The sequence below is a fragment of the Cervus elaphus genome, chromosome 7 (assembly GCF_910594005.1).
Source record: "Cervus elaphus chromosome 7, mCerEla1.1, whole genome shotgun sequence".
Lineage (NCBI taxonomy): Eukaryota > Metazoa > Chordata > Mammalia > Artiodactyla > Cervidae > Cervus > Cervus elaphus.
Genome location: NC_057821.1, coordinates 18,883,619 through 18,910,805, shown reverse-complemented (window position 1 = coordinate 18,910,805; position 27,187 = coordinate 18,883,619). Strand labels below are relative to the sequence as shown.

Below are 27,187 nucleotides of genomic sequence, written 5' to 3'. Positions count from 1 at the left end.
TAAGTTATCACATATGCCCCATGAGCTTCAGGGCATGTTTTGAGAAGGTTTTTTTTCCCCCAGCTCCCAAATAACGGACAAATTGTTGATATAATGAGTGATCGAAGGAAGGGCTGGTTGGCAGCCTTTAGAGCAGGAAGGCCTCTGCAGGGAGGAGAATATTAATCAACGTTTCCCGAGACCAGGGGGCAACCAGGAGAAAAACAAGCTTCTCCTTCATGTATAAGGCAGCCCCTGGATACGGTTCCAGCAGTGCTTCCCAAATTTTAATGTGCATGCAGGCCACCACGGGGGGAGTCCTGTTAAAATGCAGGTTCACACTTAGCAGCAGGGGGAAGGGGTGCTGGTGGTACTGTAGATGCGGGTGCAGAGACCACACTGCACAGTGAGCCTCTAGGCCTCGAAGCTCCTGAGGTCCGCTCAGAACATCTGGTAGTTGGCTGCCAGAACTCTGACTCCCAGCCCACTCCTGCCTGCCAAGGGCTTGTTTCTCTTGAAATGATCGGCTTGAAGCCTGTCTCCGAGGAATTCAATCCTGCTTTGTAAACTCACCTTCAGCAACCAGAAATCAAAAGACCTTTTCAAAGTTGTCAGAAGCCATCATACAGGACCAAACATCTTAGGACCAGAGCCCTGAGAGACCAGTGGGAGGCAGCAGTCTGGGTGAATGCGACTGCTCCACAAATTCAGACCAGCCCACGAGGGACGCTGCTCTGAGGCCTGAGGGTCAGGGGAGCACCTGGGAGCACAAATCTAACCTCCATACTGCATTCTGGTTTCACTGATAATAACATTGATGTTTTCATTTATTTCTTCTTGCTCCCTACTATCGTTCACTTAATTCAGCCTTAACTGGGGATGAAATTGGTACAATCTGCCCTTTCAAACCATTTATCTCCATCTACAAAGTGCAGGTAATGAGCACACACACTTTCCAGTTTTGTGAGGATAAGTTAGGGCACAGAGGAGTTCAGTGCTGTCCACAGCATGACAGGTGCTTACTAACCGCTAGCTGTTATTATAGGTATTTTATGATGTTTGTTCCATGAATAAGTAACGATCGATCTCCAATAACAATCTCCTTCTTAACCTCCAGACCCAATGCCCGCTTGACATCTCCACCAGAAGCAAACCTTTCATCTTTTCTTCAAAAATTGAGAAAATTTTTGGAGAAAATTCATTCACCATGTTGTCAGAGACAACTAACCCACCACCATTTTTTGCCTCCATATCCAAGTATTACACTTTTCAGTTCTGACTTCTCAAAGCCTCTTGGATCCACCCTCTTCTGTCTCCACTGCTCATACCTTGTCACCTATTCTTGGACTCCTTCCATCAATATCTTCTCATCGATCTTTCTGCCTTGGCCTCTGTCCTTTCCAGCCCCATTACATGAACTGTCTCCAAGTCAGTCTTTCCCAAGCACCAATGGAGGTTTCAAAACAATCCCAATAAGCAGTTCCAAAGAGCTTTTTTTAAAGCAGTGGCAGCATTGTTGGAAAAAGGGCATGACTTCTTAGGCAAATACTTGGGGAAAGGCCTCACACACATCCTGATGTTTATGAAATTGTTCCACAATCAGTGTGGTGCTTTACAGCCACATCACATGTAGTTAGAGACGCTGATCTTCACTTCCTCATCCACACTCAGGGAGCTTCCTACAGTAGCTCAGTCTATTAAGGGAAATTTCAGTCTCAGGGTGGATGAACCTATTTCTCAAAGAGCACTGGTTTTGCTTAGGTTTTTCCCTCTACGTGTTTGCTGTGGTTTTGTCATTAAGCAAAATTTTTGCTACTATTTCCTCATTATCTGCTAGGGATGTTGTTGTTTAGTCACTAAGTCTTGTCCTACTCTTTTGGGACCCCCATGGATTTTAGCCCACTAGGTTCCTTTGTCCGTGGGATTCTCCAGGCAAGAATACTGGAGTGGGTTGCCATTTTCTTCTCCAGGGATCTTCCCAACTCAGGGATCAAACCCACGTCTCCTGTGTCCTCTGTATTGCAGGTGGATTCTTTACCACTGAGTTACTAGGGAAGTCCCAAGAGGAATGTTAGGACCTAGTATTCTTTTGGAATCCATCTAGTTCCAAGTTCAGCAGTAAAGAATCCGCCTGTAATGCAGGAGACATAGGTTCAATCCCTGGGTCCTGAAGATCCCCTGAAGGAGGGCATGGCAACCCACTCCCATATTTTTGCCTGGAGAATCCCATTGACAAAGGAGCCTGACAAGCCATGGTCCATAGGGTAGCAAAGAGTTGGATGGGACAGCGCACATACAGACTAGTTCAAAGCAAGGATTCTCAAAGAAGCAAGTTCACTTGAAAATAATGATGACACCTGAAAATGAACATGTTCTATTTTTCAGATTTGATGGTCCCTCAGGAGAAGGAACTGGCAACCCACTCCAGTATTTTTGCCTGGAGAATCCCAGGGATGGAGGAGCCTGGTGGGCTGCTGTCTACGGGGTCGTATACATGCGGAGAAGGAAATGGCAACCCACTCCAGTATTCTTGCCTGGAGAATCCCAGGGACGGGGGAGCCTGGTGGGCTGCCGTCTATGGGGTTGCACAGAGTCGGACACTTTGCAGCAGCAGCAGCAGTTAAAAGCAACTCCTCCATTTAACCACAAGATGGCATTTGGGCCCTGGCATGCTGAGCCAACCAGCTCAAATTTCAGACCACACTCCCTGGGCCCTGACAGAGTCAGTTGGAATTTGGAAGAGGTATGCCACCACTTCCCTAACCAACCATAACCGCATGTCACTTCAGGACTGATTCCTATTAAAGGCAAGAACAAAATATCGGGTTGGCCCAAAAGTTCTTTTGGGTTTTTCCATAAGATATTATGGGAAAAAATGAATGAATCTTTTGGTCAACCCAATACTTGATTAACGATCAAGGCAATAGTGGAAAATAAAATCAAACAGGTAACTAAGAAAATAAGTCCACACAAGAGTCTCTAAGTCGTGATTCCCCTAGACTCATTCTCTAGTTCCAGCCCACCTTCTTCTGAAAATGATGGCTTCTGCCAGGTTAAACGCCCCCAAAGCCCTCTAGTTTACTGCCTGTTCGTATCTGCAGGCTCATTACTGCTAAGATCCCCATCTTCCCTCCAAGCTCAATTCTCCAAAGTGCCATCAAAGGAAGTTCATCCATGTAGGTTCTGCCTAACCCACCAAGCAGAGAAACGGCTCACTCCTGCCAGACCAAAACCAAATTAAACATGGCTGCCACTCTCCTCCCCTACAATCTTATGAATCAATTCTGAACTTTGGGGGCAGACACTAGACACCTCTACAGAGGTTAAAAACGTCTAGTCTAGATTTCTCAAGCAAGCAAGTCCGAAACCTGGACAGGTTTTCTTCATCTCTCCTTCCTCAGGTAAAAAGTTTTAAATCACAGAACTACAGTTGGCAAACCTGACCATTTTTCTTTGAAGTTCTCTTTTGGACTAATTGAATAACCATCACCCATATATTTTTTTTAATTTTTTGTTTTCAGTTTTTTAAATAAATCTGTTTAGTTTTGGCTGTGCTGGGTCTTCGTTGGTGTGCATGGACTTCTCTAGTTACAGACAGTGGGAGTTACTCTTCATTGAGTGTGTGGGCTTCTCATTGCAGTGGCTTCTCTTGTTGTGGAGCACGGGCTATAGGACATGGAGGCTTAGTTGCTCCATGGCATGTGGGATCTTCCCGGACCAGAGATTGAACCTATGTCCCCTGCATTGGCAGGCAGACTCCCAACCACTGGACCACTGGGAAAGTCCACACCCACATATTTTGAACAGTTCTACTCTCAGTCAAATATTAAGTTTCTCTGCAACGGCTACTCTGGAAGCAGAGAGTAAATTATATGTTTGTTAGTCACTCAGTCGTGTCCTACTCTTTGTGACCCGATAGACTGTAGCCTATCAGGCTCCTCTGTCCATGGAATTCTCCAGGCAAGAACACTGAAGTGGGTTGCCATGCCCTTCTCCAGGGGGCATGATTAAAGATTAAAATTATATGTTTAGTCTTCCAGTAATCCATCATACACCTCCTAGAGGCAAGCCACATGCATGGCTTTTAAACTCTGGTCCAGCTTGTTTTTTACCCACTTTGTTACTGCATGACAATCTTTGAGTACATTCAACCAAATATTCTCAGGGGAAGTGGGGCTGGGCAGAGACAGAACATCAAGTGATGTCTGGTGAAAAAGGATGACAACTGCTTTCCCATGAATTTGATTTCAAAGAGTATCAGCAGAAGATATACTCCCAAGATATAGAAAGAACCTCTATAATTATTCATGAATCAAAAAGGTAGATTCACCTTCTGCCAATGCAGGGTACATGGGTTTGGCCCCTGGTTCAGGAAGATTCCACATGCTGCGGGGCAACTAAGCTCGTGCACCACAACTGAGCCGGTAAGTCCTAGAGCCCATGCTCTGCAACGAGAGAAGCCACCACAGTGGGAAGCCGACGCACCACAACTAGAATAGCCCTGACTTGTCGCAAGTAGAGAAAGCCTGTACGCGGCAACAAAGTCCCAGCACAGCCAAAATAAATAAATATATTTTTTAAAAGGTAGATTTCATGTGTTCCAATAAAATTTTATTTACAAAAACAGGTATGGGCCATAGTCTGCTTTAAAAACAGGCCTCAAAGGATGAAACTGATCTGAAAGTAAATTCACTATCTGCTAGAATAAAGGCCAAAATAAAGCAAAAGCCAGCAATATAACATTCAAAACGTAGGCCATCCTTTGTAGGTACAAGACCTACAAAGAATTGGAAAATGACCTTCTAAGAGAAAAATCATTGAGTCAAAGTTGACTAAGAAATGACAAATGATGGAATTAGCAGATAAGGGCATTTTGAAAGCAATTTATAGTAAACAATTACATACAGAATGGACGGACAAGGTCCTACTGTATAGCACAGGAAACTATACTCAATGTCCTGAGATAAACAATAATGGAAAGGAATATAAAAAAGAATGTATAACTGAGTCACTTTGCTGGGCAGCAAAAATTAACACAACATTGTAAATCAATTATCCTTCAATAAAAAATAAAAATAATAGATTAATGATGCATCTCCCAACACACAAAAAAAAGCTATTATAAATTCTCAGTGGAGTATAAGCTACAAAAATACTGAATCACCATGCTGTACAGCTGAAACTAATACAGTAAATCAACTGTACTTCAATGAGAATTATATTAAAAAATTTTAAACTAAAAGTTATTATAAACATGCTCTTGATGCTCAAGAATGTAAAGGAAAATACAAATACTGTGAGAGAAAGGACGTAAAAAAGAACAAAATGAAACCACTAAAGACAATAAAGTATCTGAAACGAAAATTAACTGAAAAGGAATATTAATTTTTAAAAAGTAGATACTGCAGAAAAAAAGATCAGTGAACTTGAAAAACAGCAATAGGATTTATACAGGAGGAAGAACAGAGAAGAAAAGAAGTAAGTTTTTAAAAAGAACAGAAGCTCAGTGACCTATGGAGTATCAAGATGTCTGAGAGACATGCCTGCCACAAACAACATGATGAAAACTACTCTAAGGATAGAGAGGTTAAAGGTAAAAGGACAGGAAAAGACACACAATGACACAGTATCAGACAAAACAGGCTCCAGGACAACATTGCCCAATATAAAGGACATTTCACAATGACAATTGTCAAGAGACAATTCAAAAAGACGTAATAATCCTAAACGTGAATGCAGAAAGGAGCAAAAATGGACGGACCTAAAAGGAGGCATATATGCAAACCCACAATTATAGTTGGTGATTTCAATATATCTCTCTCAGCAACTTATAGAAGTGGAGACAAAAAAGCAATTAAGGATTTAGGAAACTTGAGCTCCACCGATGAATGTGACCTAACTGGCATTTATAGAACATTACAGCCTGCAGAATACACATTATTTTCAAGTGAACAGGGAACATTCACCCAGACCATGTGGTGGGCTATAAAACAAGCTTTAATAAATCTAAAAGGATTGAAATCATTCAGAGTATGTTCTCAAACCACAATGGAATTAAATTATAAATCAATAACAAAAGAATTAGAACAGTGCTTAGCAGCAGAAATATAATGCAAGCCACACATGTAATTTTAAATTTTCTACTAGCCACATTTTAAAAAGTAAAAACAGGTGGACTTAATTCTAATAATGTTTTATTTAACCCACTCTATCAAAAATATTCGCATTTCAACATGTAAGCAATATTTAAAAGTTGAGATAGTTTATATTTTTTCCATACTAAGTGTTCAAAATCCAGTAAGTTACTTAGAGCACAACTCGATTTAAACCAGGCCCATCTTGAGTGCTCAATAGTCACACTTGGCTAGTGGCTTCCATACTAGACAGCACAACTCTACAGGGTAAGTTAACAAATATATTAGAGCTGGTATTATAATTTTTAAAAAAGACTTTTTTTAATGCAGACCATTTTTAAAGTCTTTAGTGAATTTGTTACAGTATTGTTTCTGCTTTATGTTTTGGTTTTTTGGCCATCAAGCATGTAGAATCTTAGCTCCCTGACCAGGGATCAAACCTGTACCCCCAACACTGGAAGGGCAAGTCTTAACCACTGGACCACCAGGGAAGACCCGAGGCTGGTAATTTTAATACCAATCTATGGTAAGTTATTGTCAATGGGATTCTCCAGGTAAGAATACTGAAGTGGATTGCCATGCCCTCCTCCAGAGATCTTCCCGACCCAGGGCTTGAATCTGCATCTCTTACGCCTCTCCTGGATTGGCGGGCAGGTTCTTTACCACTAGCACCACCTGGGAAACCCCATAATAAGTTATTGTACTCCTCCCCCACTCCCCCATACCCAAAGGGAAAAAATCTTGCCTTGAAACAGACTTTTCAAACATTTAGGCCTATCTTAAAAAATATTAACACATCAATCATTGAGGTTTGCCAATTTGTCTTTAAACTTTTACTCTCTCACTCACCCACTACCCCAGTGGGCAAAACACCTCCCAATTTCAGCCATCAATCTCAGATTGATCCACCACTCTTTCCTTGAATACCTGTTGGCTACTTTGGGGTTCTCCTGTTCTTAGGTCTGTCAGATGCCCCACTGCCTCCCTTTTATTTTCCCTGCACAGACACAAAAGGAAACAGGTCATTTGCCTCCTGGTGGTTTATCTCCACTCACTCATATTCTGGAGTCCCTGGGGATAGCTTGTCATCTCATTATTTTGAAAGCGTTGCCCAGAGGCTTGGGGCTGCTACATTTTTATGTGGAGAGTAAAAAAGTTCAAAAATATAAAAAATAATCTACCATTCCAAAACATGATATTCTAAGCATATGCATCTATTACTGATAAAACCAAAAATTTTAAGGACAGAGTATTGTCTGAACTCCTCTCTTGGCTTCAGTTCTGGGTGCAAATGTAGAGTTCAGTTGTGTCCAACTCTTTGCGACCCCATGGACTGCAGTGTGTCAGGCTTCCCTGTCCATCACCAACTCCCGGAGCTTGCTCAAACTAACATCCATCAAGTCAGTGATGCCATCCAACCATCTCATCCTCTGTCGTCCCCTCTTCCTCCTGCCTTCAATCCTTCCCAGGATCAGGGTCTTTACCAAATAAGTCAGTTCTTCACATCAGGTGGCCAAAGTATTGGAGCTTCAGCTTCAGCATCAGTCCTTGTAATAAATTTTCAGGACTGATTTCCTTTAGGACTGGTTTGATCTCCTTGGACTCTCAAGTCTTCTCCAACACCACAGTTCAAAAGCATCAATTCTTCGGCACTCAGCTTTCTTTATGGTCCAACTCTCACATCCGTACGTGACTACGGGAAAAACCATAGCTTTGACTAGATGGACCTTTGTTGGCAAAGTAATGTCTCTGCTTTTTAATATGCTGTCTAGGTTTGCAAATGTGGAGTAAAGAGGACACAAAAAAGGATACAGGAGTGAAGGAGGAAGAAGAAGGAATCAAGTTAATACTTCGAACAAATGGCCTAAGGCCAAGGGGCCAGGCAGAGATGAAAATCTTGGATTCAAATCTAAAGGTTACCCATCAGGGACAAGAAGAAGATGAATAAAGTAGCTCTGAATAGTGAAATAGGACACATACACTGGAGATTCCCCAGAGACATAAAGGTGTTGTTAATGGAATTAAAAGTGGTTCAGACAACAGCTTCACTCTTTACTCGGCTGCTAAGATAAATACAGGCTTGAGGAGAAAAGCCTGGAAAACAATGGGCTATTGAGCCAGCTCAAATCCACCCTTTTGCACTGCCATGCGATACTAGAGTTGCAGCCTATAAACATTCCTCCTTCACCGGTGACACATTATTAGCACTGTCAGCAGGAGGCACTGGTGGGGCACTGTAAGTGCAAGCAACTTCACTCCCGGTTCTGCTGCTTTTCCTTCTTGTTCCTAACACATCATTGTCAGCATGTGGCTTTCTTGCCAGCAGGAGCCTTCTTGGCCAGTGGCACACACTCTCCGGAATTCAGCCAGTCACTCAAGAGGCAGCCTCCCTCCAACTGTCACAGGCATCCCAGCAAGTGACTTCCTAGCAAGTTTCCCCAACACTCTGCCTGCCACCTTAAACTGTGGCACTTCAAGCAAATTTCTCCACCCAGTGAGCCCACCACACTGTCTTCAATGAGATCTGAATCTCAGCTTTGGGGGAGGAGGGAAAGGGCTCTTTCAAAAGTTTGTTCCTTCCTTGAGGGCTCTCTCAGTCTACAAGTAGTGGCTGCTCCCTACATCTGCTATTCGGGTATTCTTTAGAGATGTCAGCCCCTCTTAGCGGTTAATCCCGGTAAGCTATGCTGCAGGCTGTGTTGTCAACTTTTTGCAACCCCATGGACTGGAGCCCGCTAGGTTTCTACATCCATGGGACGTTCTAGGCAAAGATACTTAAGTGGACAGCCATTTCCTCCTCCAGGGGATCATCTCGACCCAGGGATTGAACCCACGTCTCCTGCATTGGCAGGTGGATTCTTCACCACTGAGCCACCTGTAGTTAATAATTCTTCATATTGAATGTTAACTGTTCAAATTACTGGTATTTCAAATTACTGGTATTTCCTTCTTCTGAATGATCCTGAACCTTAAATGATAACACAATCATTGGTAAAATTTACAAGAGGATGTAAATTCTTCTTTTTTTGAGGATATATTTTTTAAATTGCTAAGAAAATTAAAACCAGGAAATTAGAGTCCATATAGGAAATTAAAGGAATCAGTGAGAAAGCACAAAATAGGATCACAGAACACCAAAGTCAGTAATTAACATAAAAGCAATTGGATTAGATTTCCTATTAAAATGCAGAGACTCTCCAAATGAGTTGAAATATAAAATTCAGTAAGACACAACTAGAAATTATATGAAAGCTAAATATAACAGGATAGGTAACAATTTATCAAGCAAATATAAACAAAGAGGACAAATATTCTACTATCAAAGAAAGTAAAATTCGAGGCAAAAAGCTTAAGTAGGACACAAAAGAATAACATCAGTAAGTCTTCCTTATGAATTGTACCTAACAGACAGAGGTATTTATATACTAACAGTATCAAAACACACAAAGCAAAAGCTAGACAAGATGAAACTGAGAGAAATAACTATAATAGGAGACTCTAAGACAATATTATTAGTCTATGGTCGTTTATTAAAAAAATAAAATGAAAATTGAATTAAAGTGGTTGAACAGATACACATTCACCTCTGTCACACACAAATTGAATAAACTTTCATTCAAGACACCCACAGAACACTCTTTAAAAATGCTAGGCCCCCAAACCTCAATAAATTCTTAAAAAAAGAAACCAAAAAGCCATATTTACTGTCAAGGTAAATATTTTACAAGTAGCAAAAAAAAAAAAAAATTTTTTTAAAGGCAAATCACACAGAAATTTTAAAATATTCTTAGCTTTTAAACCAAAACACAAAGATAAACTACTTAGAAAACAAGACACATTATTATAGCTGGGATGTGAACATACTTGAAATTGGAGATAAGGAAAAGCCTTGAACATATTCAATTGTATATAAACAAAAAAGTATCAGATTTTAAAAGTTAAAGGAAAAAAATCTAGAGCAAACAAAGGAAATAATAAACACAAAATGAGAAAGTAGTACATTTTTAAAACAAAGTCATAATTGATAAACAAATCCAGTTTTCTTTTTTAAGAGAAAAAAGATACCTTTAGAAAGTCTAATCAAGGAAAAGAAAATGGTAAAACTAAGAAAACATAAATTTCTTACAAGTATCAAGTTTAATAGAAAAGAGACTTTTATTCTCTATTAAAAGTATCGAATGTGTTAAATTTCAACAAAATGAAAAGTTTTCTGGAGAAGTATAAATTACTTAAATTTAGTAGATAATAAACGCAAAAGAAGAAATACATTTTAAAACAAAAAACTTTTTAAATTTTAAAAACATACAAATAGCCACAAAAGAAACTGGAGTTATCAAGAATTTATTTCCTAAAAAGTCTGAACTCAGAAGTTTTATAAGCACAATTCTTCAATTTTTCATGAAACAAATCACTCTCATGCTATAATGTAACTGCTTAACATACAGTAAAATATACACAGGTATCCTATTCACCTTATACAGCTAGCAAAATGCCTAACTCAAAACCTAGACGCTAGCCCCAAAGCCCAAACTCTCATGTAAAAAGGCAATTTTCCTAAATAAAATATTAGCCAATCAAATTCTATAGTAGCAATAGGGCAGTCACATTTTAGAAGAAATTAATTCTGAAGGACATCCCATATTTCAAAACTAGTCTTCCAGAGAAACTAACATAAAAATAGAGGATGCATGGTTGGAGAGTTTAAGTCTACAATCACTGTAGTGTACTTTTTTCTTCAAGACTGCTTTTTCTTATCTCACCATTATTTCTAATATTTCAAAGAGGGCTCTCACTATTCATAGTGGTGGTTTCTTTTGGGTCTTCATCACTTTAATTTCTGTCCCGAAGTTACTGAAACTTGAACATGCTTTTGATCACTAGTTTTAACACCACCACAGAATGAACGCATGTTTAAGAGAATACAATGAAAGAGAATGTTAAAACAGCCACCCAACATTGCCCTCAGAGGATGCTGGTAAAGAATCCCAGGCATTACAGGACACGGACAAAAGACAACGGCACATCTGCTTATTATTAACAGCGAAAGCTGCACTACTAAGGGTCAACATCACGAGCAGTTGACAGAGCCAAACTGCCAGCTTTGAAATGATGCAATTCTTGGTCACTTTTTAGGGTACAAGTATGTGCATTACTTCAAATTTTGAGAACAAAGTAACTATCAATATTATTTGATCAGTTATTTTTAAACCACATAACTCAAGCTCACATAAGTAAACTAATATTTTTTTTAAAAAATCTTCTTTACTTAACTGACCTAATTCCAGGAGTTCAAAGATGGTTAGAAAATCTATCAAAGCATCATCAACAAATCAAATGGAAAAAAAAAAAAATGTATGATCATCTTAAGACATACCCAAAATGTGTATTTGACAAAATTTCAGAGCTATTTCTAATTCTTTAAAATCTAAAAAGAGGGTATTTCCTTTCTAAAGAAAATAATATCTGACTCAAAACAGCCAACCTAAAGGTAAAACACTATGGACATACCCATTAAAACCAGAAATATAATAAGAATGTCTACCACCATCATCATCATGATTATTGAACATTTCAGCCACCAAAACGTGCAATAAAAATTAAAACTATTAGAAGAAACAACATTATCATTATCCACACAGGATGTCAAAATATTTCCTTAAAAAAAACATGTGAAGTTACTGAAAAAAGTACTAGAATATGAGGTGACTAAAAAAAGTCAAAAAAGTGACTAGATATGAGGAAAATACAAATATATTTATAAAGACTATAGAATCATTACTGCTCAAATTCTTTCAACCTGTCTCCATCAGGACTGGCTCCACCCTAGTTTGAGTCATTATTGTTGTTTGCCTCGATTACTGCACCAGGCTCCCATGTTTAACCAGCTTCCTTATCTCCAGCCTGGTGAGACATACCGTATATGCACAGGATAAATCTGATTGTGTCATTACTTTGCATAGAATCTTCTCATAGCTTCTCATCACAGAATAAGATCCAAGTTCCTTACCACTGCCTCCTATGTGGCCCTATCCAGCCAGGTATCCCATACAAATGCCATTGTTAACACTCGTCACACTGTCTTCCTTTCTGCTCCTCAAATACACCAAAGGCATTTTGTGCTAGCGCTTTACTCTGCTGGTATTGCTGTTCCCTGGAACCTCACAAAGATGGCTCCTTTTAAGATGCCAAATACAGCTAATTTGATCTTCCAACCTAGAGTAGTCAGTCAGTCACTATGTCCCGTCACCCTATTTTAACCCTCTCCATTGAATCTAAAGTTCATGATTTAATACCTGCCCCTGTTTGGTACTTATTGCCATTAACGACACCTCTGTGAGAGCAAGAACTTTGTCTTAATAACACGTCATCTCTAAAACTTAAATAAGTCATGGTGTGTAAGACGAGTCATTCTTCTTCCCTGAATTTTCACTGTCAGTCATTCTCAACAGACTGTAAACTCCATAAAACCAGAAGGCTGTCTACTTTAGTCGCTATCTCCAGGACTCAGACACTGGCTAGGCAGTTAACAATATCTGATGAATGAATGAATAAATGAATGAATCCCTCATCTGCTCCCTTTAATCCCTAGCAGTCTAAGATTAAGCAAACTTTTTTGGTGAGTCCAAGATATCACTGGCTTATTTTGAACTTGTAGCCAAATAATGATTTCACATGAATTATTATAGTTAGATCTTTCTACCTCTACACACTCCCCAAATTCTACACTTGTGTGATTGACTTGTTAAGATAAACATTGAGCTTTAATAAAATTTGGTAGTATGGTTGGAATTAATCTTTAAAATGCCTTTGTCAAAAAACTATTTACAAGAAAATAACAAGTCAAGAAAAATTAAATCTTTTGAGTCCTAATCCAGTCCTATCTGTGTAAAATAGCTGGGCAGAGAGGAGACCTGCTGATTGTTATACTGGGGAAAAAAAACAAAACTGAGGTATTAAAAAGTTAACCTTTCTTGCCAGTGTATAGAGAAATGATCATCCTATGCAAAAATGGTCAAAACTAACAAAGCCACAAAAGGATTGCCTCTTAAGGATTTAAATTAAGATACTGGATTGCCATTTTTATTATCCAAGAGCTACTCATTATCTGCTGGTTTGTGGGCACTGTAAGTATCTATTTCAAACAAAAGGCTACATTCTCAACTTTTTATATTTTGTTTTTATTCAAGAGTTTACTCACAGGCAGCACTTTAAAATCAGGCTTTTAAAATTAAAGGCCAAAACTAAAAAAATTTGCAAATAAGACACTGCTAAAAATGATCGTCTTAATAATTTAAACCCTAAAATGTCCTGTGGAATTAAAGTCTTTACACATAAATGCGTAAGATTGGTATCATTTAAAATAAACAATCGAAAAACCACAGATGGTGGGCAAATTTGTCAATGAAGATAAACAGCAGTTTCAGCCTTCCAGGGTCTGAACACCAGCCATTAATTCAGTTGTGAGGGAATATGCTTCAGAATTTGGCCTTTAAAGTCTCCTTCTCCAACAGCAAATCAGCATATCTATGCTGAAGTTCCTTTTCTCTTTCCTGCTGTCGCTGCACATCTTCTTTTAGACACTTGAAGAAATAAAAACATTAATTATTTCATAGGTAAGCACACTGAAAATTAAAAATATCTTATGGTACTTTATAATCTTATAAACAGCTGAGTTAGGTCAACACTTTCAAGAGTTAAGTATTCCCCAAAGAGAAATAAAAATAGCAACTACTTTTGCTATAAAACCAGTGGCTGTGGCCACTCTTTGATTTGGTCTACATCTGCCAGCATTTGTAAAATCTCTGCTATCTCAAATAAATAAGCCATCACTGTGCTATGAACACCCACCATGCACTTAAATAAGCCCTGGCTGCCGTTTATCTGGGCATGGACTTTCATGCACATTTGGCAAATAAAGTTAAGCCAAATCTGGCCAAAGGATTTGATGCTCTGGGATGACTAGCTATATTCTCAGCATTCTAAATTACAAAACAAAAAGACATCGGTTTAATTACCTCAGAAAGCTGTATGAATGGGATGCAATTAAGTTTCAGGGGGGGAAATCATAGGGTTACTTATTCTATTTCATAGTGTATCTACATGGAAAACAAAAAATTAGTAAAGGAAAAGTCTCTGTGTATCCACAATGGCCTGGCCTATCCATCTACACACAGGCCATTCTAGATAAGAAAGTCAAAACTTTTAGGCTTTCATTGAAAAAAAGCCAGACAATGTCAAATGCAGACGATAGCCTGCACAGGCAGGGAAAAAAGGGAAACCCTGATTATTCTTCGGAGCTCTCTTTCTAAGCAGGACTGCAAGGCAATAATGGTACCTCTAGCCTCCGGGGAATAGCAGAATCTTCATGTTTCTTGAGTTCTTCAAAAGTTCGTAACTCCAAGTAAGCCTGCTCAATCTGGTCCCACAAGTCATTCAGCTGCTTCATGAGCCCCATCGCACGAGACTGGTAACCCCCAAGCAGGATTTTCATCTTCTTTTCCATCTTCGCAGCTCTCTTGGCTTCTGTCGTCATGTGACCCCTGTTTATCTGGGGGCCGGGGGAAGATGACATCATGAGAAAAGCAGGCCAATAATAGGACAAAAGGCACGACTGCTCATCTACTGCCTCAAAGCAAAAGTACAGCAGATGCGATCCCCATCTTATCACCTATGACATTTTTCACACAACCAGAGCAAAGCCACCTGGCCTTCCCAGGAGCTTGGAGGGCTACAGTTCATAGAGTTGCAAAGAGTCGGACATGCCTGAAGCAACTTAGCATGCACACAGACCAAAGAATCCTAAAATCTATATGGAACCATATATGCCAGACCCAGAATGCCAAAGCAATCCTGAGGAGAAAGAAAAAGCAGAAGGCATAACCCTCTCAGACTTCGAACAATATTACAAAGCTACAGTAACCAAAACAGCATTGGTATTGGCACAAAAACACACAAATGGACCAATGAAACAGAATACAGAGCCCAGAAACAAACTCATACACCTACAATTAATCTTCGACAAAGGCGGCAAGAATATACAATAAGGCAAAGACAGTCGCTTTAGCAAGCGGTCTTGGGAAAGTTGGACAGCCACAAGTAAATGAGTGAAGACAGAAAACACCCTCATGCCTTATACAAAAATAAGCTCGAAATAGCTTAAAAGACTTAAAGATAAGACATGATACCATAAAACTCCTAGAAGAGAACACAGGTAAACCATTCTCTGACATAAATCATACTAATGTTTTCTTAGGTCAGTCTCCCAAGGCAATAGAAACAAAAGCAAAAATAAGCAAATGGGACCAAATCAAACTTTTAAGCCTTTACAGAGCAAAAGAAACCATAAGCAAAATGAAAAGACAAACTAAGGACTGGGAGAACATATTTGCAAATGATGTGGCTGTCAAGGGCTTAATTTCCAAAATATGCAAGCAGCTCACATAACTTAATAGCAAAAATAAAAATAAAAAATAAAAAAATGAGCAGAAGACCCAAATAGACATTTCTCCAAAACAGACTTACAGGTGGCTAAGAGGCACATAAAAACACTCATCATCACTAATTATTAAAGAAATGCAAGTCAAACCTACAATGAGGTACCAGCTGGTCAAAATGGCCATCACTAAAATGTCTACAAATAACATGCTGAAGAGGATGTAGAGAAAGAGAACCCTCCTCCTACACTGTTCGTGGGAATGTAAACTGATGCAGCACTATGGAAAACAGTATGAAGGTTCTTCAAAAAACTAAAAACAGAGGTGCCATATGACCTGGCAGTCCCACTCCTGGGCATATAACTGTGACAAAATCCTAATTCAAAAAGATACACGCACCCTTATGTTCACAGCAGCACAATTCACAATAACCAAGACATGGAAAGAACCTAAATGTCCACGGACACATCAATGAATAAAGGAGATACCGTATATCTACACCTATATCTCTATCTATATATACACACACACGCACGATGCAATACCACTCAGCCACTAAAGGGCGAAATGATGCCATCTGCGGCAACATGGATGGACCTAGCAATTATCACAGTAAGCAAAGCAAGTCTGAAAGAAAAAGACAGATACCATATGATACCACTTATACGTGGAATCTCAAATATGACACAAATGAACTTACCTATGAAACAGAAACAGACGCACAGACATAAAGAAGAGACGTGTGGTTGCCAAGGGGAGGGGCAGGAGGAGGATGCACTGGGAGTTTGGGGTTAGCAGATACAAAATATTATGTATAGAATGGACAAATAACCAGATCATACTCTATAGCACAGGGAGCTATATTCAATATCCTGTAATAAACCACAATGGAAAAGGAAAAAAAAAGTACATTATTCTTATACTTCAACTACCATAATACAAAATTAGGCTTAAGAAGGGTTTCTCTTATACTTGAACAGTTTTACAGCTTAGTCCCAAATAAGTTATTCATAATAACTTCACCCATGATCCAAACTCAAAGCAGGCTTGAATTTCACAGTATGGGGAAAACTAATTTCTACCTCCAAAAATAACTCCTGCTATCATTAATCCTGGGGCTGGCAGTTTTGGGGGCTAGCAGCGATATATCTTCACCATCTGTATCTCAAAAATGCACTTCTATGTATTATACATCAAGCACATTTTAAATAACTGAATAATATTTAATTAATATACCACAGCTGTGATCAAAACAATCCCCTCAAAAGTACAAAATTACTAGATTATTATAAAGTTATAATCTTAAACTTGGCATAAAACCCATAAAGGAGAGAATATCACATTTGGCAACAACAACAAAAATGTTTTTAACTTTTGAGGAGCAAAAAGACTCCATAAAAAAAAAGACTCCATAAAATTAAGAGAAATAACAATTTTCCTATTAAATATGTACACTGTGCACAAGTGGGTTGCCTCTCAGATGATTCTAAAATTAGGTGAAAAGAATTTAAAGTGTATATATTCAAACAAAGAACTGGAGAGGGACACTTAGCAGAAGGTTTCAACAAAATTCTAGAGCTGCTACAGAGAAAGCCTCAGTTTAGAGGGTACAAGGAAAAGTTGAGAAGCAGCAGGCTGTGATGCAGAATTCCATTAGTATAACACCTTCCCTGGGTGTACATTCTACATCCCACAATGTCATCACTTCACCATGATCTGCAAATACTTGTTTCCATCAACACTTGTAATTGTGAGGTTAAAGCCTCAGGAATACTTATTAAATCTGTGTCAATTTCTTTGTGTCCATTTCTCCCTGCAACTTCTTTCCTCTCCCTACCACCATCCAAACTGATTCCATCAAGTGACTTCTAAAAGCAATCAAAGCTAAGTAGTTTCAGGATAACATATACCCAAATGACACTCTGTAATTCACAATAATATAATTGAGAGTACCCTGTAACAAGGGAGACAGTGTGACAATTTTTTTTCTAAAATACTAAATGGGGCGGGCGGGGGGGGGGGGTGGGCCGGAATAAGTAGAAATGGTACCATAGGAAAATACTGTCAAATATACAATATTGATAAGAAAATTGTTCATAAGATGTTTTCTTAAATATTTAGAAACAATATAATCACCAAAACAAATATATATGGCTTTCCATTAAACATTCACTTCAAAGCATTACGTCTGATATAAAAATAAACATGTCAATCTCAATGCTTTCTTTAAGAATATGTAAGAATATCAAGAAATGCCATGTTCCCCAAAATATAAAGTACACTTCTACTGGAAAAGTAGTACTTCATATCTATCCATCTCCAGGTTACTTTATTGAAGCCAAAGTCAAATAAGCCCAGCAGAGGGGTTGGCAGGGAAGGGACATGTTGTATGTGTTCCTTAAGAACATGAGATGGATCTAAAATTAATTAACATAAAGCTCATTTAAAGCCATTCCTATCTTCAACATTTTATAAAAGTTACAATAACCTTTTATTCCTCTGCAATGCACTTAAAGACTAAATCCATTAATAAATAATGCCCTTTATAAAAGAGCCATTTTCCTCCAACAGATAACAAATTAAAATGAGTTCCACAGCAAAGATACATCTACTAAGAGTCAGGAAATACTGGAACAAGTCAGTAGTGCCGTGGAGTGAACTCAGTTGAGTCACTCAGCTGTTCTGAGTTGATGTAGGTTATTTAACCTCTGTATTTCCATTTCTCCATCAATAAAATGGCAGTTGTCACTAAAAGTTACTATACACAGTACAGAAAAGCCCTTAGCCACCCAGTAATACCTGGCACAGAGCAAGCAGTTCACAAACGTTAGCTCTGATTACAATTACAGGTTCTAAGAGGTTAACCATTTTGTTCTCCTCTCTAATGGACCAAGGGACTATGGATGACAATTTGAAAGCCTCTTTTAAATTTCAACTTTAATTTTAAAAATGACAGAGATCTCTTCCTGGGAATAAAGCAAGGAAAAGACAGACAGCTGTTTCTTAAGTGAGCAGTCTGCCTCTTCAGGACCACCACACCAAGTAACACGTACTGGAGTACATCTTTTTAGCCCAATGCTCCTCAACCCCAGCTAACTTAAAAGGGGCTTCCTAGCAGCTCAGATGGTTAAGAATCTGCCTGCAATGCAAGAGTCCCCAGTTCAATTCCTGGGCCGGGAAGATCCCCTGGGGAAGGGATAGGTTACCCACTCCAGTATTCTTGGGCTTCTCGGGTGGCTCAGCTGGTGAAGAATCTGCCTACAAAGCGGGAGACCTGGGTTTGATCCCTGGGTTGGGAAGATCCCCTGAAGAAGGGAAAGACTACCCACTCCAGTATTCAGGCCTGGAGAATTCCATGGACTGTATAATCCACGTGACTGCAAAGAGTCGGACATGACTCAGTGACATGTATGTATGTAAATTTAAGAAGTTAACTGTAGAGTTTTTAAAATCTATCAGTGCAGAGACTCTTATTTACATGGTCTCAGACTACTGTATTTTTAAAGCCCCCAGATGGCAGGAGGCAATCAGGACGGAGAATTCTGTTTCAGCCACTGTCATTCCTGAACTAGGTGTCAGCTGTTTTCTCTTAACCAGGCCTACCAGAATGTCCTCATTTCCAAAAATAAGTGAACTAAATCCATAAGTTAGTTGCATCAAGTTCCTGATACTATAATTCAGTGTGTTCCAACAATAGCAACATTAGACACTCTATTCACATGTGGATTCAAATACACATTCCAAAAACCTTAACAGCAAAGAATTTCAATATATGCAGTGCTTTTTTAAAAAATTAGTCACATAAATTATCATTTTTCATTGGCTAAGATAATTCAATTAGCTATACACTGCACGCCATGGAAATTCAATTTCCAATTTGGTGTAACAACATAACACTTAGCCTCAGAAAGTGTTTAATTAGTCATCAAGGCACATTTAGTATGACTGGTACCTTATATCTGGGAATTACCTCACCTCACACAGTTGAGTCATTTATTATTCCCAAAACACCAAAGATTTTAAAACTGCAAAGTTTCCATTTAATGTGAACAATTTTATTTAATTTAGCTCAAGCTTTATTAAAGTCTTCTGGTTCAAATACTGTGCTAAGATTTCAAGCAAATATGGAAATAAATTATACAAAAAATTAAAGTACAGAGAAAAAAAAATTAGTCAATTAACTATATGAAAGTAAGTGAAAGTGTCAGTCGCATCAGTTTGCGGCCCTATGGACTGTACCCTTCAGGCTCCTTTGTCCATGGAATTCTCCAGGTAAAAATGCTGGAGTGGGTAGCCATTCCTTTCTCCAGGGATCTTCCCGACCCAGAGACGGAACCCGGGTCTTCTGCAATGCAGGCAGATTCTTTACTGTCTGAGCCACCATGAAAGCCCCAAATAACTATATGTTAGTACAAAAATATAAAGAAGAAACATATAAAGTATATGTAAATATACCTTAAATGTAAAGAAAGGAATACAGCTTTTAATACTCAATTCTAGCTTATCTTACATCTGCCATCTGATCATTCAAATGTAAAGGACGATATCCACATATTTCGTAAAATGCTCGACCTATGACTGCTCAATACATTTTCGGAGGGAAAAAAACTAACCTATAAAGTCTGGCCTTTTTCTAGCCAGTAAATCTCAAGCATGAACCACACATGCATACATGGAACACATCTACCCTGAATCAGCCTCAGCTCCCTCACCATACACTCATACACAGAAAAAACATTAAAGTCCAATAGAGTATAAGAACTTCTTTAAAAAATATACAGAATCAAGAAGAACCAGGTTCTGACCTAACCTGATTAATATTTTAAGCCCTTTTTAAAAACACAAGTAAGCGCTAGTAACTGCCCTGAAGGACAACTTATTTTCAACAAAAAAGTACTGGTTTAGGGAGCTTATACTACTTCTTACAGCCGATTTACCAAAAGTTCTTCCAAAAACTGATTTCAAACCACTGCATTTATAGCTGATTTGTCAAAAAAAATTTTTCAAATCCTTAACTGCACTTGGAGACATACTTTAAAGTCTTAAAAACAACTAACAAACTTAGTACTGGAATTAGGATTAAATACTTTGTTCACTTGTCACCAGACAAGCCTCCCAAATATGGTTATAATGGAAGTTTGTGTTTAAATATGTATCAGCACAAAATTTCTAATGATTTTAAATAAAGTTCATTATAACTATTAGGATTTTAAAGTAGGACAACACGTGATATAATTAAAGCTGACTACATCCAAAATGAAAGTGTAAAATTCAATTCAAGAAGAGATGAATGAGAATATATCTACATATAAATGTATAGGGGGACCAAGCTGACAAATTTCATGCATCATAATTCTGTTTTACGATATGATGTCTGGAATTTGTTTCAAATTGCGGGGAAGGGGAAATGACATGAAATAAGAGTGGCTATGAGCTGATGGCTGTCACAGCTGGGTGATAACACACTAGGACTCATTACACCAGTCTACTTTAGGATATATTTAAAAATTCCCACAATAAAAATTTTTCTAAAATTCAAACTCAGTGTCTACTCCAAAGGATAACTATTTTGTTAAGACTATACACCGCAAACCATGAAACATCAATATAATGGAAACATAAAAATTTAAAAGTATGCCAACTGTTTCAACATGCCAAAATGTACAAATGAAATGTTAAAATCCAATTATGTAAAATTCATTTATACGAAACAAAATCTGAGCCCTTAAGTATTATTCAAATCTCTCTCCTAAAATTGACCTATGTCTCGTATTTCAGACATTCATCAAAATTTACAGAGCAAAAACTTAGCCACCCTCTTATTCAAGGTAAAGTTACTTCTCAGTACCTTATACTATCAAATCTAATTAAGCTACCACTAAGAGTGATAATGAGCCACCTTACCTGGTGGCTCAGCAGTGAAGAATCCACCTGCCATGCAGGAGACCAGGGTTCAATCCCTGGGTCAGGAAGAACACCTGGAGGAGGAAATGGCAACCCACTCCAGTATTCTTGCCTGAGAAATCCATGGACAGAGGAGCCTTGTGGGCTACAATCCACGAGGTCACAAATGAGTCCGACACAAATTAGCGACTAAACGAGTGATATGAACCTTGGAGACTTGGGAGAGGATTCCTATCCACTAAAACTTACCAACTGTAAGGCAAACAGTATCTTATTTCATCTTACACTATTTCAAGCTCACACTTCCATGAGATAAAAACTATCACCCAAATTTTACAAGAAAAATCTGAGACTCAGAGAGGTTAAGTAACTTGCCCTAGGCTACACAGTCACTAAGAGATGAAGTTTTGCCACTGTGTCTACTTGGAAGTCCAACACTAGGTTACACTGCAGCTCAATCAACATGTCCTCTCTGCCTCAGCCCATGAAATGCAAACTTGCCTGAAGAAATTCGTGCTGTGGTGCTAGATGGCTTAACGCCACCAGACAGTTCACGGAAAAATTATTCTAGACACACATAAACAAGATCTCAATTAATGAACTTCCCCATCATTCCTTCCCTGATTTAGACATTAACCTGTATGTAGCCACTTGTAAGAATTTTATTTGACACTGGAGAAAAGCTTTCAATTTCCCCAGCTTACATTTTTTAGTTCTGAATTCTTTTATTCTTAACAAGCTACCAAACTATAGGAAAAACACGTCTCAGAAATATTTTATGGGGAAAAAAAGTTTAACAACTTTTTGAGAAGCTGGGCAGAATATAACTAGAATTATTAGAGATTTCCCCAAAACTAATCTTTTGCCACAGGCTTTAAAAGAGTACAAGTGATCAGGGTTTTGTATTGTTTTTTTTTGAATGGTACTTAAAATATTATACTATTAAATGAACAGAGTAGTACATAATGATCCCAATTTAGTTTTAAAGACCTTTATCCACACACAGATATGTGTGGCTGTACATATATCTTTTTCTATCATATTTAATCTGATATATACACACCCCAAGATGTTTAATGTGATTACACTTGAATGGTAGGCTTTTCTCTTTTTTTTTAATTTGAAATTTTCTACAAAGTACTGGTATTATTTTTAGAAAAAACGCCTACAAATGTTATTTTTTAAATGCATAGAAGAGAAACTGTCTTAAAAAGACTGGCCAGAGACCAATGGAAAACTGATGGTCCCCAGGAGATGAATCAGTGGAACCATAAGTGTTTCCTCGGGTCATTACAAAAGGGAGCTGTATGGGACTTATAAAAGTGTAATTGTTACTCTCAAACTCACTAAGTTTGTTAAGGTTACTAGGCTTAAATAACTCCAAAATAAACACATTATCCTTGGGTCTCCAATACTGTCCTCAGTTAAAGTCTGTTACAGTGAGGTTCAGAAACATTAAGAGCATCCCTCACTGAAATTCTTGCTTGGGGACCCAGATAATAACCTTATACCACTGGAAAAACAGGTTTCAGAATACTTAAATATAAAGTTAATGGCAGCTCCACTTCCTAGTCAACATGATCCTATAGTAGTAAAGGTGTGATTCAACCATCGAAATGTTTGCAAACAAGAGCTCATGAATGATCCTCCTTTAATCTCTATACTGCTCATTAGCATTGTTTTAGCAGTGAGCCATCTCAATATTGATGAGATGCAAGTCCAATTAAGTGATTATTGTCAGCATCTATCAGTTAGCAACCATCAGACTGCATCCCTAAAGAGCAAGCTAAAGCAATAAGGCAAAACCTTACTAAACGCATTTCCAAGAAGAGAAATGTACCAATAAAGCAATGCCAAGAGCATTTTACATTTGCATAAGTTAGGAAATGAAACCCAACAACTACAAGAAACAAATTCAACTCAACACTGAGGAATAACGAAAGCAACACCGTTGTTATCACAAGAGATTTCTGGTCTAGCTTCCAGAGTTGCCACTAAAACAACCAAGAAATCTGTTAATGCCTTTAAGGGTGATGGCAGAGAGCAGAACTTGAGAACTGAGAACGTTCCAAGTACTGAGGACTTCTCGCCTGTCACCGCACACCACCCCACACACACAGGAGCCTAAGTGTAAGCCTGCCGAGACACAACAACATACCATCCCTCCACCCTCAACTGCACACCAACTTCATCCTTACCCTAGGTCTTAAGGGGAGGTTTATCCTGTATAAAAATAAATGACGATCACCGAGAAAACAGGATCCATTTTGCAGCCAATTTTGCTGAAATATAACCATCAGGAAAAGTCAGGGGTCCCCATATAAGTTCTACAAACACACTGAGAAGGATTTTAAATGTGTTATCTGTGTTCTTAAAGTTACTTTATTTCCAAGAAGTCAATGTTACATAGTATTTCTTGACTAAATTGACTGTGCCAGTAAAATACAGGGAGAAGTATTACTTCTGGACCTAGTTTCCACCTCTAAGGAAAGCCTTTCCATTTTTACAGCTAACATGACAAAATCTACTTTTCAGCCAAACTTCCTCAACACAGCAGTTTAGATACAATTTCAAATACTATTAAATTTAATGGCAGGCCTAAATTCAGACTTCTCATTTCACTTTTGCACCTACTGGAAATTATTTCACTCAAAATAATTATGTCTTCAGATGATTTCCTATTTCCACTTAAAGTGGAAACAAATTAGAACACTTCAAATTCTATCTGCACTTCCCAAATACAGTAATGACTCATTTATCTGGCATCATCAGAAAATAAGGTTCTCCACGTTAAGTGTTTTCCAGATAAATGAAGTCCGGAGGAGCAGAAAGCTCATCCGCCTGCTTCCCTGCTGTATCCCAGGGCCCAGAGTAGGGGCTGGCACACAGTGGATGCTCAGTAACACACACTGAATGTGTGATTTTAAATAAAGGCCTAACGTTCTTTTACTTCCAACCGTTTGATGAAAATTCTTCTACACTGGCCATCTGGCTATCCTTCTTTTTCTGTTTTATAAAAACACGACACTGAACAGAAATTAAGCTTTTTTATTAATTGGAGTATCCCCATAAATAGCAAACATGCTACACTCCTACCATACACCTATAATGCCCTCAGAAGCTATTCAAATAACATGGCCTTTTGCCACCATATTTAAATGGCCTCAACATGCTGTGTTTTCATAACTTTTCCTTTTCTGTTATTAGCTGTCATTTCTGCTTGCAGGTGCTGCCATATTTTACACACAGATGTCTGGTAAAGTTCCAAAATTAATACTATCTCCTAAGCAGAATAAAATATGTGGACTTGGTTAGTCTTTCCCACTTGCTTCTGACCTGTGACTATCTTCTGATTCTATTTATTTAACGTACTCCTTGTACCAGCCAAAACATTCTACATAAAATCTGAGATGGTTCTACTAGTTTTAAATGAGAATCTTAAGGATTTTAATTTAAGTTCTAAGTTTCAAATACTAATCATGATTAATGGCTTGAAGACCAGCTCCAATATAAACCTCAGGGCATATTTTTTTAATCCATTTAGGAGACACCAAGGACGACAAAGCTGGAGTTCACCTTGCTTGCTACAGGGTGATAGGGTCCTAATTTAGAGTCACTGTTCCAGAGTTCACGGCAGCAGAACTCAAGCACACTGGCGGTCATGTACTGTGCTCAGCACAGCAAGGCACATCTCTCTGAACCCAAGAGTGGAAGGATAATTTAAGTTCAGCCTTAAGTTTATATAATACAACTAGAGTTCCTTCCCCACAACAAACTTTGAATAATGTTTATAATTTAGCAATCAACTGAAATGATGAAAGAATTACCACAATTGAAATAAAATATTTATGTATTTCAAATCAGGAGAACTGTGTCTTCAAAAACTAAAATAAGCTAAGACAAACCTAGTTCTGAATTAGGGATGGATACAAATAAAATGGGGGGATTTGTTTATTTGTGCTTTCGAGTCTCTTTTCTTCTTTTTAAAGATTTAATGAACTTTCATTTGAAATAAGCAGAGTTTACTAAATTAAAGGATTTGATTATGTGTTCTTTAAAAGTAACTAGCTGAGTAAACATTAAAGCAAGTTATCCAGGAGTCAAGAAAAGAAAAATTACTTCAGACTGTTTTATGAATATTCTTCCAAAATCACCAATCCTTCAGCAAAAATAGTTCAACGGAAGATTTCGGTTCCTGGTACTGAACTGAACAAAGAGAACCACATGTTTCTAATGGCTGCTCATAAACGACCCAAATAAATCTCCAGAAGAACAGCAGTGGTTCTCTCTGTATTTTTCCCTTCAAAACTCACAAGACCAATTCAACACAGAAATAAAAATTACTGTACTTTATGGCACCACTCACTTTGTGACACATTTATTTGCTGTCATGAAAGTTAGTGCCTCAACAAAGTAAATGAGATTTGGGGGAAAACTTTTTTTTATATTTTAAACAGCACAAAATGTCCTTACCATTTGAGCAATAAAGAGTTTGCCCACCTCAAATGAGATTTTCAAACCAAGTGAGAGACCTAAGCATTTATATATAAAGGTTACAAGGAAGCTTTCCAAATAGCTTTCCAATCAATTATGATGCTGACCTTAGAACAGAATTACACTGCTAACTACCACTTATCAGAAATGAAGCCTACACAACAGAAAATATAACTTAAATTTAACCACTGATGTTCTTTTTACTTTCCCTGACTTTGTGAATTAAAACATGGAGCAACAGCACACCCTGCTGGAAGTCAGTAACACAGCTAGAGTAACCAGTAGCAATGGACTGTTAAAATTTCACCTAAGATGAAAATCACTTCAGGAAGAAACTCTGATCTCCCACCAAATGATAAAAGAAGTTCACGAGCATTACCATTAGGTGCCTAGACATGTGACCTTAGAGGTAAAATTAAAAATTAAAGGATACTGCTTTTTCCAGCTCATTTCCCTAGCTCCACACAGCCCCAACCACTCCAAATGACTTCTCTATTTTTAATTTTAACCCTAAATAAAATATATTCAAATCCACTTTCTGCAAAGAGAAACTGGTAATCACATAAGAGGACCTTGAAGCCACTTTCTGCACGTGACTGCCTGAAGCACCCCTTTCTACTTCCCATCCCAAGATATCTTGGCCTCAGAAACATCCCTAAAGACCACCATTAAGAATTCACAAGGCAGCGTAGCAGTCCATGAACCACAATTTACATATCACTGGCAAAATTCCTACACAGATTCTGGAATTCAAAACATGCAGACTATATTAAGAAACCACATGCTATGAAATTCCCATTGAGTACCTTTCAACATTTTCACAGACATGAAAAATCATGGAAGCCACTGTCTAGGTAATCCAGCTCAGCGCTCTCCCTGTAGCAAACTCACAAGAATCGGAGAGTGTGCAGAAAGGTACTGAGGTTTTCTAAGTGTGCCCTCTTGGTTACAGAAAGAAAGCTCCCTGGTGCACTGATCTCCCTCCTTAGAGAAACTGACATTTCAGCACTCATCTACACTGTTCTCAGTGGCCAGTGTTGACTTTTTGGCTCCTTGCTCCCACATGTAAAAGGTTCTGATTGACCAGCGGTCCACTTAGAGCTCTCTTTATCACAAAGCCCAGCCATCCTGAAAAACCAATGCAGATCAAACACTTCAGTGCAGTGCAGTTTTTTCTCAAGAAATTCAAAAACCATTACCTTACATCTATTTTTCTGAAGTTGTCTCCAAAGGTATGAGTTT

The 27,187-nt window shown here is 38.3% G+C and overlaps 1 protein-coding gene across 1 annotated transcript in view; it reads right to left on the bottom strand.

Annotated features, from left to right (window-relative positions):
• Positions 1–9,625: 9,625 nt before the first annotated feature.
• The window catches only part of CDC5L (cell division cycle 5 like), a 45,079-nt gene continuing 27,517 nt past the window's right edge, over positions 9,626–27,187 (bottom strand). The window contains exons 15-16 of the mRNA XM_043907626.1: positions 14,449–14,661; positions 9,626–13,693 (exon numbers count right to left, since the gene is read on the bottom strand). Of these exons, the coding sequence (XP_043763561.1) occupies positions 13,589–13,693; positions 14,449–14,661 (318 nt within the window). The 3' untranslated portion in view covers positions 9,626–13,588. The remainder of the gene's footprint in view (positions 13,694–14,448; positions 14,662–27,187) is intronic.